At 40.8% G+C, this 18,673-nt stretch overlaps 1 protein-coding gene across 1 annotated transcript in view; it reads right to left on the minus strand.

Annotated features, from left to right (window-relative positions):
- The window catches only part of NEB (nebulin), a 225,939-nt gene that overhangs the window by 17,484 nt on the left and 189,782 nt on the right, over positions 1-18,673 (minus strand). The window contains exons 112-128 of the mRNA XM_065880211.1: positions 17,982-18,086; positions 17,436-17,540; positions 16,707-16,811; positions 16,506-16,616; positions 15,445-15,555; positions 15,129-15,230; positions 14,914-15,018; positions 10,477-10,587; positions 9,772-9,876; positions 9,110-9,214; positions 6,801-6,905; positions 5,277-5,387; positions 4,755-4,865; positions 4,059-4,172; positions 3,463-3,567; positions 1,486-1,590; positions 596-700 (exon numbers count right to left, since the gene is read on the minus strand). Of these exons, the coding sequence (XP_065736283.1) occupies positions 596-700; positions 1,486-1,590; positions 3,463-3,567; positions 4,059-4,172; positions 4,755-4,865; positions 5,277-5,387; positions 6,801-6,905; positions 9,110-9,214; positions 9,772-9,876; positions 10,477-10,587; positions 14,914-15,018; positions 15,129-15,230; positions 15,445-15,555; positions 16,506-16,616; positions 16,707-16,811; positions 17,436-17,540; positions 17,982-18,086 (1,821 nt within the window). The remainder of the gene's footprint in view (positions 1-595; positions 701-1,485; positions 1,591-3,462; positions 3,568-4,058; positions 4,173-4,754; positions 4,866-5,276; positions 5,388-6,800; positions 6,906-9,109; positions 9,215-9,771; positions 9,877-10,476; positions 10,588-14,913; positions 15,019-15,128; positions 15,231-15,444; positions 15,556-16,505; positions 16,617-16,706; positions 16,812-17,435; positions 17,541-17,981; positions 18,087-18,673) is intronic.

The following is an 18,673-nucleotide window of genomic DNA, read 5'->3' on the forward strand; positions in this document are numbered from 1 at the left end:
ACCCCAGCAATTCCTGGAGAAAGACTAGGAAACTTGGCTTCTGTGAAAACAGAAGACACTACAGAATGTTCTTAGGCAAGTGCTGGAGTATCTGGACTGTCTTCTGCATCAGCATCAATAACTCAAACCATGTATACAACACACATCTAAATTTCCAGATCTTGAAATTTCTTTTAAGATTATCATACTGTATTAAGACATGATGAGAAAAACCAGAAAATGTTGGTTAAAAAAACCCTCCCATGTGAAACACAAAATCCATTAAAGAAATACAAAGTCAGTTATTTTGGGAAAGGATAATAAATCACAGTGTCAGAAAGAAATCCATCTTCTGGAGCAAGACAACACGTTACTGCTCTGGGATTTAAAAAGTTAAAAAGAAAAAAGCTCCTTTGTTAGCAGATTTAAGTTGTTATTTCAAATGGTCTCTGGGGTGATGATTTTAGAGCAAAGTATGGGGAATTTTAACAACTGCTAGCATTAACTGAGGAGGTTAGATGTTAATTGTCTGAATCAACATACGGCTAGTATATTTTCAAAGAGGAGCCTGATATTATTAGGTTAGCATTAAATGGAAAATAAATAGTAAATATACCGAGCTGAAATTCTTTTGATTTTCTTTAACACGCAGTATTTCTGGCGTGTCTTGAACAACTGTAATTTTTCCTTTACTGTTTTTAAGGTCACACTGGTATTGAAGCTATGAAAAAAGAGCAAACATCTTGGTAAGATTTCAACATTGTTTTATATATTGTATTGTCCTATATTGTGTAAAGGAAGTTAAAATCTTATATTTAAAAAAAATTTCTACGCTACGATAATCATAGTCACATAGCCAACGGGAATTTCTTTAATACGAATTTTGTGAAGAAACTAAATTTTTAAAGCCCTAAAACTAGTTTAAAAAAAAAAATATATATATATATATATATATAGGGCTTCTCTGGTGGCGCAGTGGTTGAGGGTCTGCCTGCCGATGCAGGGGACACTGGTTCGTGCCCCGGTCCGGGAAGATCCCACATGCCGCGGAGCGGCTGGGCCCATAAGCCATGGCCACTGAGCCTGCGCGTCTGGAGCCTGTGCTCCGCAACGGGGGAGGCCACAGCAGTGAGAGGCCCGCATACCGCAAAAAAAAAAAAAAAAAAAAAAAAAAAAAAAATATATATATATATATATATATATATATATATCTTGCCTAGAGTTAATTTTGAAAAAGATGTCACCACCAATGGAAGATGGTGATAGTTCATATTCAGTGACAGGAAACCAACAAAGTGAGAGATGGGTCTTTCATGCTATGAGTTGGGATTGAGATATAAGGTGAGTTCAGAGGAGACAGGAGCACACAGCTCCCGGGCGGGGCGTGGGGAAGTGTGGAGGGCTGCTGCAGGTAGATATGCAAGCATGTGTGCCCAGAGGCATCCTTCTTGCCCCGTCTCATCCCAGGTACCAGTGAGCTGTGTCTTAGATTCAATAAAAACTCACAAGGCTGAAGTTCTTTTGGTTCTCCCGGATCCTCTGCATCTCTGGGGTGTCCAAAACGGTCTCATAATATGACATGCACTTCTCTGCATCTTCCTTGTACTTTTTCTGGAAATAGATTCCAAGAAATAAGGATAGGGAATAACACAGGGATATGGGCCAATGGGACCTAAAATAGCCCTTCCTGCTCAGCAGAGGGGAAGTCCTTTATATTTTTTTGACTATTTAAGGATGTTAGGGAGTTATAAAACAGAGCCCTCTGGGTCAGTGAGTGCCACGCCTTTTCTTTCCAGGAGAACTGAGCCCAGGCATTTAATAGGACCCATTGTCATGGCAAAGCTGGCAGAGGGAGGCCCCTGTGGACTGGTCCACACAAGGGAGGTTGACAGCCCCTGAGGTTCCTGGCAGGGACTTGGGGATGTCTACAGTGAACTGGATGGAGCCAGATTATTCAACAGGCAGGTGGAGAGAAAAGCAGGAGGAGCCATCAGCAAGGCCTCCTGAATGCCAGGCCTTGGTTGGTGACAAGGATATTTTTGCTGAGCTGTGAGCAGGTGTGGTCCAGGCTCCTGGCCAGAGCTCCCAGGGTGGGACCAGGAAATCTACATTCCCAGGTGTTTACGAAGTATAGTCAGGCCAGGCAACTACTGCTTTAGAACTCACTGATTAGGAGACAAGCAAACATTATAATTTGGGGCTACTCAAGTAAATTGCAGATTCCTGATCAGCAGTGAAGATTAAAACAAATGAGGGTATATCCTGGTGTATGAAGGACATCTTACTTTTCTTTGTCTCTCTATTTGTAGGAAGATGGAGAGTTACCCACCATAAGAGGAATCAGGGTTAGATTGTGTGGTTAGCGTTGATGACATAATCTCAGTCTTATTAAAAAAAATTGATAATCCAAATGTGGGAGGTCTACTTTGTTTCTTCCAGATTTGCACACAAATTTTACATCCACATTATGAGACTGATTCCCGCCTGAGAGTCCCGCCTGCCGATGCAGGGAACACGGGTTCATGCCCCGGTCCGGGAAGATCCCACATGCCGCGGAGCGGCTGGGCCTGTGAGCTATGGCCGCTGAGCCTGCGCGTCCAGAGCCTGTGCTCCGCAACGGGAGAGGCCACAACAGTGAGAGGCCCGTGTACCGCAAAAAAAAAAAAAAAAAGTTGTGGTATATATGTACAATGGAATAAAAACTGAGAAAATCCTGCCATTTGTGACAACATGGGTGGACCTTGAGGGCATTACATTAAATGAGATAAGTCAGACAGAGAAAGACAAACACTGTATGATCTCACCTATTTGTGGAATCTAAAATCAAAACAAGTGCCTAGAAAAGGTGATCAGATTTGTGGTTACCAGAGGCGGGAGACTCATGAGGGTGAGGTGGACCTGGAGAAAGGTGGTCAAAAGTGACAAACTTCCAGTTATAAGATAAATAAGTACTAAGGATGTCATGTACAGCATGACGACGACTACAGTGAATGCAGCTCTAACACAGCTCTATGTTACATGTGAAAGGTGTTAAGAGAGTAAATCCTGAGAGTTCACATCACATGGCAAAATTTTTGTCTTTTTGTTTTGCTTTCTCTCTTTACTGTGTCTCTATGAGATGATGGATGCTATCTAAACTTATGGAAGCAATCATTTCATAGTAAATATAAGCCAAACCATTACACTGTACACTTTAAACTTATACAGTCATATATGTCAATTTTGTCTCAATAAAACTGGAAAAATAAATTTAAAAAAATTATGGGTGGTACCATGTAAGAGTTCTTCAGTACCTTAAAATTCCCTCCTTTATTTTAATTCTGATACGGAAACCTCAACTTCAACTCAAACTTGCATCATAGACGAACCCCTTCTTTTTCACTGGGAAAAACTGTGATTTGAAAGAATCTTCTTTGGTATTAATGGAAAGACTTGTTCTTCATGATTGGGGTCAATAAGTGATGTTCTGATGAATGTCCTTACCTGGCTTGAAAGGTTCTTGACTTGTTGGGCATGAATGATCTCCGGAGTATCAACCACAGAAGTAAAATTGGCTTTTTCCATTTCTGCTGATTGCTTATACTTAACCTGCAAAAGGACAGCCAATAGTTGGGTAAATGTTTACAATGTGCACATCCGTTGGCTTAGTTTGACTAAGAAGTGATTAATATTTCTTATCCAAAAGGATTCATTCATTTGCTAGCCAACATTTTTTCCCTATTGTGTCTATAGCTTTATGCTAAAGAGTGAGATTCAGAAAGAAAGGTTGAGTCCTAGCTGTTGAAAGGCTTACTATCTATTTGGGGGCGGGGGCAGGGTGGTGTTGGGTAGGGTATGGGAAAGCAGAAGGAGAGAGATAATCAACAGACAGTAGGAGAAGGACAGATGAAAGCAGCCCTGGCAAAGGGCCCCTGATCCTTTCATCAGAATGCATTCCACCATGTGGATATTTAGGGATGCCACTATATGTGTTTAACTGTAATTGATCAACAAGTAAGACAACAGAAGGACAACACTGTGTCCTTGTAATCACAGCTACTTTTTTTGTTGAAAGACTGACATGGAACAGTAACACTGACCTGACTGGCAATATCTGTAGCATTCCTGGCTCTGAGGAAGTCGGGAGTTTCATTGGCCATGGCATTCAGGCCTCTTCCTTTGACTTCCAGCTCCAGGTCTCTCTTATATTCTTTCTATAGTAGCATTAAAAAAAAAAAAAAAGAAAAGTTACTTAACTCATGACTAGGTAATAAATGTGCAGAGTGAATACAGATCCACATAACATGCCACCTCAGTTGCTGATGTCACCTTCACCTTTCCCTGTGGCAGGATGGAGTGGTGACAACAGCAGACCACTTTAGGAAACTATTCTACTCATGCCAGGCCTCCTTTGGAACGCTTGTTAGCATTCTCTACTTAGAAAATTAAAGTATAAAAGCACATTTTAAATCTGGTTTGGTATGTAAAGGATTATACTTAGGTGCCCACCACTCCAGTGTGCTGCCTTTATTTAAATGGGCACAACAAATGTATCAAGGTTAAATCAAATAATATTAGATAAATAACAGGTTACAATAGCCACTACAGAAACAGACTGTTATAATATCAACACATCCAAAATCGAGATATTTTATTTAACGGTTAATAATCATGTTGAATATGGAATCTGAAATACAAAAACTCTCTTTTTATTGCTTTCTGGTTTTTTATGCAACTTGGCTAAGGAGGAGGAGATGCTGGGTTGATTCTGTGCATGCAGTTGGCTGTGTGCCCACCTCATTGAGGATCTGAGTGGCGTTCTTTGCTCTTAGCATGTCGGGCGTATCTTCCATTTCACTGAGACCCTTCCCACGGATGCCTTCCTCTAGATCTTTCCTGTACTCTTTCTATGGCACAAAATACAAGCAACAATGCTGACAAGAAAGCCTGGATTATTCCTCTTTGGTGAAGAGCCAAAACAAAACAAAAAATCCTTCTAATTTTAAAGAGTTACAGTTTAGTAAATAAAGATATGAATAAAGGCAGGGTATAAGCTTCATCAGTTAATATTCAATGTCAAATAAGAAACTAGAAATTAATAGAAGGCTGAGGTAAGCACATTTAATAAGGTATTCAATTAAAAAATTAGAAGAATTAACATGGGTAGTAGATTAGGGGGTAGTACCAAACACATGTGAACCCAACTTGAAACCTGAAAAGTTAGGTGGTAGTGAAAATGGTAGAAGGAACACGTTGATGAGTGTCATTAGTGCAATTATTTGGATCAGGAGGGAAAGAAAAGACCACGTAGGCACTACCTCGCTGGCTATTTTGGTTGCATATTTGACATGTAATAAAGCTGGCGTGACCTCCAGGCCAATCAGGTTTCTGCCTTTAATGGACTCTTCATAATCTTTCTTATATTCTTTCTAAAGTGAGTAGGAAGGAAAGACAAGTTAAGAATGTTTATTACAATTTCTTTCTCAATCCTAGGAAGAAAAGAATTCCATTTTCCTTCTATGTATGGCCTCTTAACTTGATCTTAGTTCTGCTAATGGTCACACATTTGAAATATGCCTGATTGTTCTGGAAATACTCTGTGTAGAGCAAATGGCCCAAGGAAACTCAGAGGCTGAGAAACTTTGGTGGCCTCTCATTCGTCTGTCTGCCGCTGTGATGGGGGCTGGCCCTTTGAAAGTGGAAGGATGGATATGCCACCAAGACTCTCAATCCACTGTCATCTCTCCTGATGACATTTTTCTGAAGGCAACAAAAGATTTTACTTCTGAATTAGAAGTGACTCAAGGGGGAAAAAAAACAAAAACACCCCAGAGGAAGGAAACCTGAGGGTACCAAATGCAAATTTGGCCTTTTTCATAATCATGACTATTAAGTCACTGAACAGATAAGGTGAATAATGTAGCACAGACAAGTTCTCCGGCTTTGCTCACTGTTGAGAGGGAGGGCCATGACCTCCCCCATCTCCTCTCCAATCCCTGGATGAGGCTGTTTTACTGGGAGGCTTGGAAGAGATGTTGGGACTTGATTTTTGTCATTTTTAATTTTGACAGAATTTTACATTTATAGAAGAGTATCAAGAATAGTACAAGGAACTCCCATAGATGCTTTACCCAGAGTCAGCAATTGTTTGAAACCCTTCAAAATTTTTCATTATTTGGCATTCTACACACCAGGAAGCTCCCCAAAATGTTACTTTTATTAAAAACCATTTATCTTTATGGTTGGAGATATGCCCATGGAGGGGAGGCAAAAAGAAATCCAAAATAAGCCTGTTTCCCAATGAAAACAGACATTCTAAGATCCATTCTTCTCTACTATTGCTTAAAAATTAAAAGAACTATTTTAGATGCCTCTGCTTACATTTCTAAAATAGGAAATATGTCATGTTGACTTGATATTTTGATAAAAATCCTGATTAAAAGAAAAAAGTCTTCCTTTTGGGGACTGGAGGCTTCCTATTAAGAGAAGAGCAATTCAAAGCCAACAGTAGGTCTGCACAGAGAGAACTTTTCATTCAAAGAAAAATTTATGTTATGTTCAAAATAAATTGTTTCAGTGTTAGGAACAGTTTTCTATGTTCTAATTCTATGAAAAGGATAGTTGAAATAAAACATATATGGTAAATGTTTACTATTCAGATCATTTCTTTTTATAATGGAGCCACAGGATTTGTGAGATGGAAAAGATTTTAGTCATCATATTTTAGAGTCCCATCATTCACAACTTTGGGATAACAACAGGCTGGATACTTCTGTGGGTAGAGCTTGTTTTCATCAGCTTGATGGTATATTTGCTGTGTGGTGGGTTTGTGCAGGACTTACCCCACTCTGCATCTGCTGAGACTCTTTGGCAGTGATGTATGTTGGTGTTTCAAAGTCCAACATGGGCTTTCCTCGTTCCTTTTCATACTTTTCTTTGTATTTCACCTAGTTATGAAAAGCTTTATGAGATATGTCTTCTCTGGCCAATCTGTAGACAGACACCAGTTTAGCAATAGTATTTTTAATTGATACATTATGTCCAGTGGGTGGTATCTCATTGCCACTCAAAACAGTTTCCTGTTGTGATTCAGATCCAGTAGCTTTTTGTTTTGGCCTGGTGGGAGAACATCATTACTGTCTGCAAGGCATGGTCAGGATTTGTGTTCAATTCAAGGAGACAAAGGAATCACTGCAGAAGAATCAGCTAAGAGAAGCTGTGAGGCAAGAAAGTGCCTGGGGAAACCGCCCATAGATAAGGTTGGCCAAGATTTGATGTGTGTAGATGTGAACATTTTAGCCAGAGCCTCAGCCAATATTTCTGATAAAAATCTCCAGTTTTTCTTTCATAAGAACTTTTATGAGGAACCTGGGGTCTTGATTTAATAGATAATGCATACAGCTTTAATTATATATCAAAAACTCAATTGAGGTCATAACTGGTCACATATTCAGTGCTGCCAATATAGATTGGCATAAAAATGAAATCCAGGGCTTCCCTGGTGGTGCAGTGGTTGAGAGTCCGCCTGCCGATGCAGGGGACATGGGTTCGTGCCCCGGTCTGGGAAGATCCCACATGCCGCGGAGCGGCTGGGCCTGTGAGCCATGGCCGCTGAGCCTGCGCGTCCAAAAAATGAAATCCAGTTGACTAGTTGTTGACTGACTTACTAACAAACCTGTCATTCTCAAAAAGACCCCCAAGGCTATTTTACAAATACAATCTCCTTATCCTCATCACATGTGACCAGGAATGGGGGGAGCCTATAGATATTCCTAATTTACACAGGAGACATTGAAAGACATAGAGACAGAAGTCTGTGTCACACAGCATCTTGATAGCAAAGCCCAATCTCATCTCTCTTGCTTGTGACAACACATTAAAATAGAGGCCCGGTCAACAGATGAATGGATAAAGAAGATGTGGCAAATATATACAATGGAATATTACTCAGCCATAGAAAGGAACGAAACTGAGTTATTTGTAGTGAGGTGGATGGACCTAGAGACTGTCATACAGCGTGAAGTAAGTCAGAAAGAGAAAAACAAACACCATATGCTAACACATATATATGGAATCTAAAAAAAAAGAAAAGAAAAAAATATGGTCAGAAGAACCTAGGGGCAGGATGGGAATAAAGACGCAGACCTACTAGAGAATGGACTTGAGGATACAGGGAGGGGGAAGGGTAAGCTGTGACAAAGTGAGAGAGTGGCATGGACATATATACACTACCAAACATAAAATAGATAGCTAGTGGGAAGCAGCCGCATAGCAGAGGGAGATCAGCTCGGTGCTTTGTGACCACCTAGAGGGGTGGGATAGGGAGGGTGGGAGGGAGGGAGACGCAAGAGGGAAGAGATATGGGGACATACGTATATGTATAGCTGACTCACTCTGTTATAAAGCAGAAACTAACACAGCATTGTAAAGCAATTATACTCCAATAAAGATGTTAAAAATAAATAAATAAAAAGTTAAAAAAATAAATAAATGAAAGGGATGCTGTAGGTATTTTTAAATAAAATAAACACATTTTCAAAAATAAATAAATAAATAAAATAAAATAAAATAGAGGCCCGGGATCATGGGCTGCTTTACAGATGACAGGAGAGCATTTCTAGTAATTTAGACCTCTTGGTTGATGCCCAATGGGGGACCTAAATAGTGTTGAATTTGTGATATAGAAGGTCATGTGACAGCAAGCTCCTTCTCTAAGTTCTTTCCTCTGAGAATCTTAATTATTTTACAAATTTTGCAGTTTCTTCCACCCCCAGAGACCACTTCAGTGGTGACCTGAGCATATCACTCCTCTGCTCGAAAGGCTCCCTATCATCCTTAGTAATATTTTCTAAGGGGTCTGTCTCCCTTGTGATGTAATCTTTATGCTATCAGTCCCTGTCAGTACCCTGAATAACACATATTGCATGTCTATGCACTGTTTCTCCAACGTATGTTCACGCTGCTCTCATTCATAACATAAACATTTGTTTCAACATGTTGCTAAATTCAAAGCCCCTAATATCTTTGGGTATTTTCTCAAGCAATGGTTACTACAACTATAACTACCATCCTTGGGGGGTAGGGGTGGAATACATCAAAATTTTTTACATTGTAGAATGTGCAGGAAAAAAGTCAGTCTTGGTCAACTTACTACACTCTGTAATTCTGTGGCCTCTTTTAGATGAAGCTGCTCCAGATTGTCGGGTATTGTGTGGTAGTGGCCTTTACTCTTCTCATAGTTTTTCTTGTACTGGTACTGAGGGGAAGGTGGCAAAAAAAGGCACATTGATGGCAAAGCTGCTCAGCATTCCTATTTTTCCTCTTTACATTAGATATTTACACAGCAACAGCACCAAGACCAAATTAAAATTAGCAAACACTACATAGGGGGTTTAAGAAAATGTTTTAAAAGGATGAAGATCCACATTCAGTATTGTCAGTTAATACAAGGATGTAAACACTTAGGTTATATGGCTTATTCAAAGTAGGTTTTAAGGTGCAAAGTTAAACGTGAAAGAAACTATTCCAAATGGTAAGTCTATGTTTTTAGAAGGGGGAAAGGGAGTGGTTACTTGAAAAAAAATTTAAATAGCCCCAAAATAGAAGCATTTTTATATTCTGAGAGGTGTTAGAGTCAGTGGAGAACTGGTAGATTAATGTTGTAATTTGGAAGAATGCACTCAGAGAACAGGAGAGCTTTCTAATAAATGTAGTGCCTCAGTAGCAGAGAAGGAGATGCAAGTGACCTCAGAGAAGGAATTCAGTTGAAAATGGGTGAAACAAGCTGTTTCTGGAGCAAATGATTGAGCTTACAGAACTGGCGAGTTGGCTTGTATTCAAGACATGATTCATTATCAAAGATTCCTTCATGTCAGTCACAGGTTTGTGAAGTTTCTTCAAGTCAGCCTTATACTTAACCTGTACAACAGTAAAGGAAAAAAGGAAATCACATAAATAGGAAATGGAAAATTGTATTAATGGAAACCATAATAAGATGTCCCATCCTGAAACAAGTGCTGGGGATGGCGGTGAAAAACCATACCTCATTCACAATAGCCAGAAAGTAGAAACAATTCAAGTGTCCATCGACAGACAAAGGGATAAACACAGTGTGATGTAAACATACAATGGACTATTATTCAACCATAAGAAAGAATGAAGTTCTGACACATGCTACAGCAGGGATGAACCTTGAAAACATTATGCTAAATGAAGTGAGCCAGACAAAAAAAGGGACAAATACTGTATGACCCCACTTACATGAATTCTCTAATAGGCAAATTCATAGGGACAGAAAGTAGATTAGAGGTTACCAGGGATTGGTGGGAGGGGGAAATGGAGAGTTATTGCTTAATAGTTACGGAGTTTGTGTTTGGGGTGATGAAAAAGTTTTGGAAATAATAGTGGTAGTTGGACAACATTGTGAATGTAATTAATGCCACCGAATTACATATTTAAAAATAGTTAAAATGGCAAATTTCACATTATATATTTTACCACAGTTAAACAAACACATACCTCACTTGTGAGATTATTAGCATCTTTCATGATTTTGAAGAGCTGGCTGTCTTTTGGATTGTATTTTGGTGTCTTGCCCTTCTCTTTGTTGAAATTTTCTCGGTATTTAACCTAACAGCAAATGCAAAAATCCAAATTATTCCTGAGCATCAATTAATCTGAAGACTGAGGAATGGAGGAAATGTAAATATAAAAGAGTATGTGCTACACATAAAGGGGTCATATAATTTATTATCCAAATTAGGACACTTTTAAGAGTAAAAGCACTATTAATAATTATGTTGGGACAACAGGCAATTGAGAATAAGATCAAGTGATATAGTATTTGTTTTGCTCATTTTTATATTATCTGGAGGTATGAAAGATATTCACCTTTTTTTGATGCAGAATAAAAATGCATGGGAAAAGGCTTCAGGCTCAATTCAAAGAAGTGATCTAATATATTTGACTCAGAACATTTTGGTCCTCTTAACTAGCAAAACCAAAAGCACTTTAGGTCTATTGCCAGGAGTTCCAAGAGGCTTTATAAATGATCAAGAAGGGTGAGAAGTAAGGAATCTATTAAATCAGGAGATTTATTGTTATGTACTTTCGCTATATCATTTAAATTTGTTTTTAATTGGCAAAAAAATTGGCATAACTTCTGAGTAAAAGAAGCACAGAATTTGGGGGTTAATGGCTTCGGTATGATTTCAGGCTAGAAGAAGGAAAGAAGTGAGATAACTTTAGTATAATGAGAAAAATAAGATTAAATATACTTGCAGGATACATAAAAGTAAGAATACACAAAGGACAAAATAACTTCAATTTAAAAAATAAGCACAATGCCTGGCACTAATAGTTGCTCAATAAATGTGATCTGATTGATGAAAGAGAGAGACAGTCATAATGCCTAGGTAAAATAGCTAAAGATGACAATTTACTTATAGGGATATTCAACAGAATAAACTGAAAGTGACAGAAACATTTCCTTATTTAAAAACAGACTGATGCCTTTGTCACTAGGATTAATCCAGAAGTAGAACTCTACTAGTTACTCACTCTAGGAACAAAGAAAAATGAGCTATTTCTAGAAGTTAGCCAGCTGAAAGGGCAATATTTGATGCTCTGGGACACCTAGAGTTTCTGTTATTGGTAAGATGAAAGACTCGCTCATTCAAAGTTATTAGCACACCAGGATCTGGTCACCAGATATTTCACACTGTAGGCATTTAAAATCAGTACCCCTCATGCTTCATCACTTTACTTCCCCACAACTTTACACATCCAGCACAACAGGAACAAAAGGAGACCACTCAAATGCTAAGAACAATGAAATCTGCCACATCAGAGAAAAAGCATTCGCAGTGCTGAGGCTCATTGATTCTGAATAAATCTCCAGTGGAAATGTGTTGGCAAAATAAGCATGCAGAACAGTACAGCACGATGCAGGCACACTGAGTCAGACACACAATGGAGGAAGCAGAAAACATAACAGGAAAACACAATGTGAATAAATGCTACAATGGCTCTTCTCTGAAAGGAAGTTCACTCCCCAAAGAAAGAAATGCAAAGCCTGCTAAGGAAAGTCAGAGGTGGTGAGTTGTCTGAACCAAGAGAAAACTTTTCCTAAGGATATAGAAACCCATAAGACTAGGGCTGATCCCAAGAGCAGTGAAACAAGGAAAAAGCAAAGTAAACTAGATGTGCAGAGTCAGACTGGGGAAGGGATGATGCAAAGGCCCATCTCTGATGAGAATAAAATCCATTTCTTTTAGAAGAATGCTAAAAATCCTCTATCTTTTAGAAAATAACTCATTTCTGAGAAAATATTTGAAGAGCAGCTTTCTACTGGTCTCATTTCAGTTCTTTTCTGTTAATTTTAAGTAGATTTAAATTTCTAACTTTTTAATTAAAAAAAAAAAAAAGTTGTGCCTCCTCTTTCCACAAGAAGGCCCCAAGCAAGTGCAGGTGAGCACAACTGCTGCCGGGAATCTGAGCCAACACGCTCGACCTTCCTTTTTGACTGGATCTTAAGAACTACTATGTTTTGCATGATAAGGACACACATCAGATTCAGGACTCCAAGAATTCTTAGAAAGGTGTGGGATTAGGCAGGAAGTACAGTAAAACCACATTCACATGGCGTATGGAACGGAAAAGCCTTCTTTTTCTTGTTTACCAGGGAAGTGAGAGGCAACCATGCAATGCCGTGTATCAGCAAACGGCAATACCAGTGTCCATTACCCCAAAGGGCTCAGATAGTGTGAGAAAACGGTTTCTGATCAATTATTCTTTCAAAGTTCAATTAAATTTAAAGATCTAACATCCAGTTGTTCTGCTCCTTTTCAGGGACTTGAACTGTATATTGGTGCTTCTAAAGACTGAAAAGCAGGTCCAAGAATTAGAATGTTTCTCGCCACTGAGACTGCAAAAAACAGGGTGAAAGCTATGAGCGAAAACATTTTGAGCAGTTTATACTGTTGACTCAGAGTATGTCTGAACTGAGAGACTGTATTAAATGCCAGTCTTAAATGTATTAAACACCAGCAATGGTAATCAGCAGAGGCTGTCTTTGTGTGGTTGCAGATGAGATTCTCAGTCTGTTTTCATCTTTTGATTGGTGTCAGCAGCCTAAAGAAGGTAGGAGGCCATCTCCAAATCTACTCTACCTTCCTGTTCCAAAGGCATGTTCCAGAGGGAAAGTTTCATGCAGCAAAAGACAGGTGTGTGCAAAAGTATATCCTTTGACAAATTTCCACAGCATTCTACACGTTCCAACACAAAACCAACAGAAAAGAGTGCGACTTGGTCAGTCCCCTGACCAAGGCTAAGAAGATAGGTGAGAGAAAGAGGAAGACAGATATATGGGATCACTGATGCCAGTCTTACATCACTGATGAGCACATTAGTTTTCTTAAGCTGCCTCATCATAGGGGTGTCATAAGATGCGGCGCCGTGCCCGTACCCTCTCCTTTGGCCTTTGACGTATTCCGCCTAGAGTACCAGCAAGACAGCAAAGTCAGAACGGGGAGGGCCCACACAGAGGAGAAGTCTCCTTGGACCAGGGGCCGCACCATGAAGCTGTCAATCCTGAGGCAAGCCTTTCCCAGGAAGTAAACCCAGGAAAGGGAGCTCATAAAACGATCTGGTTGGGACTCATTCTCCACATCATAGGATTCACTTGGGGTTAGAAATACAGGTCTCTCTCGGGCTTCCCTGGTGGCACAGTGGTTGAGAGTCTGCCTACCGATACAGGGGACACAGGTTTGTGCCCCGGTCCGGGAAGATCCCACGTGCCGCGGAGCGGCTGGGCCTGTGAGCCATGGCCGCTGAGCCTGCGCGGCCGGAGCCTGTGCTCCGCAGCGGGAGAGGCCACAACAGTGAGAAGCCCGCGTACCAAAAATAAAAAATAAAAAAGAAATACAGGCCTCTATTTGTAAAACCGGTAAAGTCTTCAAAATTTCAACCTGTTTTTAACTTGCTAATGGTATGACCTTGGAGATTTAAAAACATACTAAAAATTTTTACATTGAAAAGTTCATGTTACATTTCATTATTCTTAGAGATTCCACTGTTTCTTGCTGGTGATTTCATATCTTGGTTTCAAGTACTTATACAATTCCAATAACTTATAATAAAAATACCACATAGGAGTTTTAAATTCAAAAACGTTTTAAAAATAGTATTTGCTTGTCCTCAGTCATCTGAACTTTTCGTCTCCTCATAATTCCCTCCTGTTTTGTCACTTGATGTTACTTGTATCTTCCAAAAGATTGGGATCCCACATTTGGCATTGCTGAAAGTCATACATACAACCACCAGAGGTATCCTAAACGTATTTCTTCAAACAAATACTTGAGAAAACAGACAATGAAAAGAAGGTAGGATCTTTGAATTGGAGAAGAGATAAGATATTCCTGAGCTCATCTTTTGGGACTAAAACTTGCTCTCTGGAAGATCTGGTGGTTGATCATGGGGTCTCTGATCTAAAGTCTGAAAACTTGTCGTAACTCAGGAGTATTCTAGATAATTGGTCTCACAAGGGAAATTAGGTAATGGGGCAATCAAGTTTGGACACATTCCTAAGTCCATCTACTCAATAATATGAAATCTGCTAGAATTAGGCATTCCCCCTCAGCTCCCTGTACATACCTCGATCAAACACTTACAACCCCAAACTGTAATTATTTAGCCATAGACATATAGTCTGAGGACATCTACTGCCTCTAGTTTCTAGCCTAGGCATTCAATATATGTTTGCTGAATGAAAAACTAAAAGTGACTGCATCTGATATAACTTTTCAAAGCTTTTCGTGATATCATTTTCAAAGCTCTGGAGTGCTGCAGTATCTCTCTGGTTGCTAATACCGCACTTTCATTCTGGGAATCACTTCTTCCTGCAAGGTCTTTAAACATCCCCTCACATCAGAGCTGCTGCTCGTCCATCTGTGTTACCTGGCTGCTCAGCTTGGCTGCCTTCTTGGCCATTTCAATGTCTGGGCGCCCAAGCATGCTTAGCCCGTGGCTGCCTTCCTTGCGGTGCTTGGCTCTGTACTCCACCTGCATCAAAGAAAACCAGAATGGGCACCACGTTCTAGGTGGCCAGGGACCACCAACTACTTGTTTGCAGTGACCACTTGGGACTGGGTACCTTCTAAACACACCCTTACCTCGCTGGCCTGTTTGGCTGCCTGCGTGGCCTTCTTGATGTCTGGCCGATCGGCCACTGTTGTGTAATGCAGGTTTTCTTTAGCATCTTTTTTGTAAGCGACCTTTATTTGGAAAAAGAAAACATTTGCTCACTTGAGAGATACGCTATCTTTCTGAAAGGAACCTTTTACTAAAACCAAATCAACCCCACTACCGTATTTTTTAGACCACCAGATATAGAAATTAGGGTGACCACTCACTGGACCCAGCCCAGCATATACCGATGTGGGATCCACCAGCTCAAGTGGCCCCCTGCGAGTGAGAGGAGAAACTTACATTACTCTGCTTCTTGGCCACCTCCATAGCGTGTTTCACCTCTGGGGGCTCCAGCATGATGGAGTAGTTGGATTTTCCTTTCTCCTTGACAAACTTCTTCTTGTAATTTGTCTAAAAAGAGCCAGAATTACTTATGTGAGCAGAGGAAGCTGGGAACAGAATTGTTTTACTTGAAGAACTATGAGAAGATCTTGAGGAAAATCCGTGGCTCTCCATTTTGGTGTCATTTTGGAACTGGGGTCTCTGATACATATTCTCGTTCTTCCCTGTCATTTCTGTCCTGGAACCTGTCATTGAACCACACACCAGTCTTTGGAGAACTGATGACAAGCAAATTAAACTCTTTCATTGACCATTTCTACCTTTTTAAAATAAATGGAACCACACAGGGCTCATAAAATATAATACCGTGATTATTAGAGCATTATCCATAAGGATGTAGTGGGCAGAGATTACTGAGATACAAAGATACATAAAATATAATACCGTGATTATTAGAGCATTATCCATAAGGATGTAGTGGGCAGAGATTACTGAGATACAAAGATACATAAAATATAATACCGTGATTATTAGAGCATTATCCATAAGGATGTAGTGGGCAGAGATTACTGAGATACTAAGATACATAAAATATAATACCGTGATTATTAGAGCATTATCCATAAGGATGTAGTGGGCAGAGATTACTGAGATACAAAGAGGTGACTTGACTTCTCTAAAATTGTTCAGCAGTTTAAGGGGAGGGGAGATGATGGGAGAGGCTGATCTTTACTATCAATGCTCCCTCCCTTTATTACCACTAGGTTAGCGGCATCTTATACTGCTAGACAATACACCCTATGGCCAAACCCACATCTGCCACAGTTGCCGTAATTGGAAAGCCAATAAGTATTGAGTTGTCTTTGAAACCAGCGTTCAAGATTCACATACAGGTACTGATGGTAAGAGTGAAGTAACGCAAAGGAAAGTGTAAGCAAAAATGCCGCTGACAGTCTTTTGCTGGATTCTAAGGTAAAGTGCCATTGCTGTTGCCAAGAGTCCTGGGGCTGGTCACTTACATCACTGACGTTCCTGGTCACCTCCTTGACATGAACGGTGTCCCGGGTCTCCGGCAGTGTTGTGTATGAGCCCTGAGCCAAGTGCTTCTTCACATGCTGCTTGTACTTGTTCTGAGGGAAAGCACAGAGAGCTTGTTTAAATGTCTGCCTGGGGCATCAGCCCAAGACGGAAGGCAAGCCTATGGGGTGCTGGAGGGTTACCTCGGACACCAGATTGCTGACTGTCTTTGCCAGGAGGATCTGAGGCGTATCGGGCACGGCATGGTAGGTTCCTCTTTCCTTGACATGTTTCTGTTTGTATTTCAGCTGCAGGGGTGAAAAAAGCATTTCTTCAGCTCCTCTGACTCTCCTGCATATTTTTATTAAGCTCCCAAGTTACTAAATAGAGCTGGGAGAATAGCACCATTGACGGAGTAGAATCATTAAACTCAGGAAAAGATCTCATGTTTGGAAATCTTGGGAAATATCAAAAAAGGATTTTCTTTATCTCATGCAAGTTGAGGCTTTAATAACAATCAGAATGAATCTTACGATGAATCTTTATACATACAGCGTTAGTTCACAGCACTTTTAAATATGTCATTGGACCCTCCCGTAAACCCTGGGAGGCATTATTATTCCTCCTTTCCAGATGAGGAAACACAGGAAGCATAGGAAGCGTATGACCCCACAGAAATGAATACGCTTCCTTATAGAGTCCAACCAGGCCTTCAGAGTCCCCACTGCGGCGCGTGGATTATCTTGAGTTGCAGCATAGATCGGGAGAGGCCACCTGGCTGTAACAGCTTCCCACTGCTGCCGCTCTGCTCTGCCAAGTCAGTGGGGTCGACGTGGGCAGCAGCCTCCTCTGTGCTGCGGGCCCCTGGGCACTGGGCTGCAGAAGACAGCCCTGAGTGAGGTTAGGCCTCTTGGAAGGGACTGAATACTTACATCACTTTCTATTATAGAATTCTTCAGGGCCAGCACCATGTCTTTATCATCAGTGACAGAAAGCTTGCAACCTTTGAGGAACTCCCGGTCCAGCTTGTATTCAAACTGTAACAGAAGAAAGACAGAGGAAGATGGGAAAGGGTGACAGGCACAGGAGGAAGCCGGTATTTGGTTGAATTTGTAGGGAGTCCTCTTCTTAAGGGCACTATGGGGATTTGCTACCAGGATGGGGGCAGGGGCTTCCTGCTAGGCCCACTGAAAGCTGGGCTCCTCCTTTCCAGCCCCGAGGCCAGGACAAAGCCCTCCTGGCCCTCCCCCGCCTCCCTCAGGACTCTGAGCCATTAGTGTTTGGGCCCAGCCACGGGAGACCAGGCTCTGTGGCCAGGTCTGCTTCCTGAGCTTGCCTTCCACACCTTACAACCCTCCTGTCCTTCTTGGATCTCAAATGAGCTAGGGTTAACACCTGTGACAGTGGTTATTATGAATAAAGATAAATTTTTCTGTCTCAGGTATGTCATGCAGTTCTGACTGCCTCTCTTATCTCACATCGCTTTGCTGCAGGGATGACTTGGCGGCCTGGATGAAGTCCGGTCGGTCAGGGGTCCATCTCCAGTGGGCTTTGTTGGCTTCATACTGCTTCTTGTAATCCAGCTGTTTTTAACAAGACAAAAACAAGTCACTTCATTCAGTGGCCTGAATTCACAACCGCACACGTTGCACAGAGAGACTCATCTTGCGTTTTAACATGTAACAAGTCATGGTTCTTTATGCAAGAGAGAGCCCCAAGTAAAATTTCTGTACAATGGATGCAACTAGTTGGCCACTCAAGTTGTCCTCTTGTGGGACCCTCTGGCCTCAAAATAGGGGCTAAAATTTTTAAAGGCTCCTGGCAAAACAACTCTTCAAACTCACTCTGTCAGTGCAGTCTAATCATTTTCAGAGTCAAGTACTTTTAATTTCTAACGAAATTCAAACTTTTAAAAAAAGTATTAAACACTTGCAGTATTTATTTCATTCCAGACTCTTTTCAAAGTGCTTTATATATATGTATATTAACTCATTGACTCTTTAGCACAACTATATGAAATCAGCAGCTGAGGAACTGCCTAGAAGGGCTAAGTAAGCTGCCCAGGTGAGACAGCTAGTGAACAGTGGATCTGGGTTTCAAACCTGGGCAGCCAGGCATCAGAGGTGCTTGTGGACTTGCTAGACTTGCATCTGAGCTGGAGAACTGGCTG

This window comes from Phocoena phocoena, chromosome 7 (assembly GCF_963924675.1).
Source record: "Phocoena phocoena chromosome 7, mPhoPho1.1, whole genome shotgun sequence".
Taxonomy (NCBI): domain Eukaryota; kingdom Metazoa; phylum Chordata; class Mammalia; order Artiodactyla; family Phocoenidae; genus Phocoena; species Phocoena phocoena.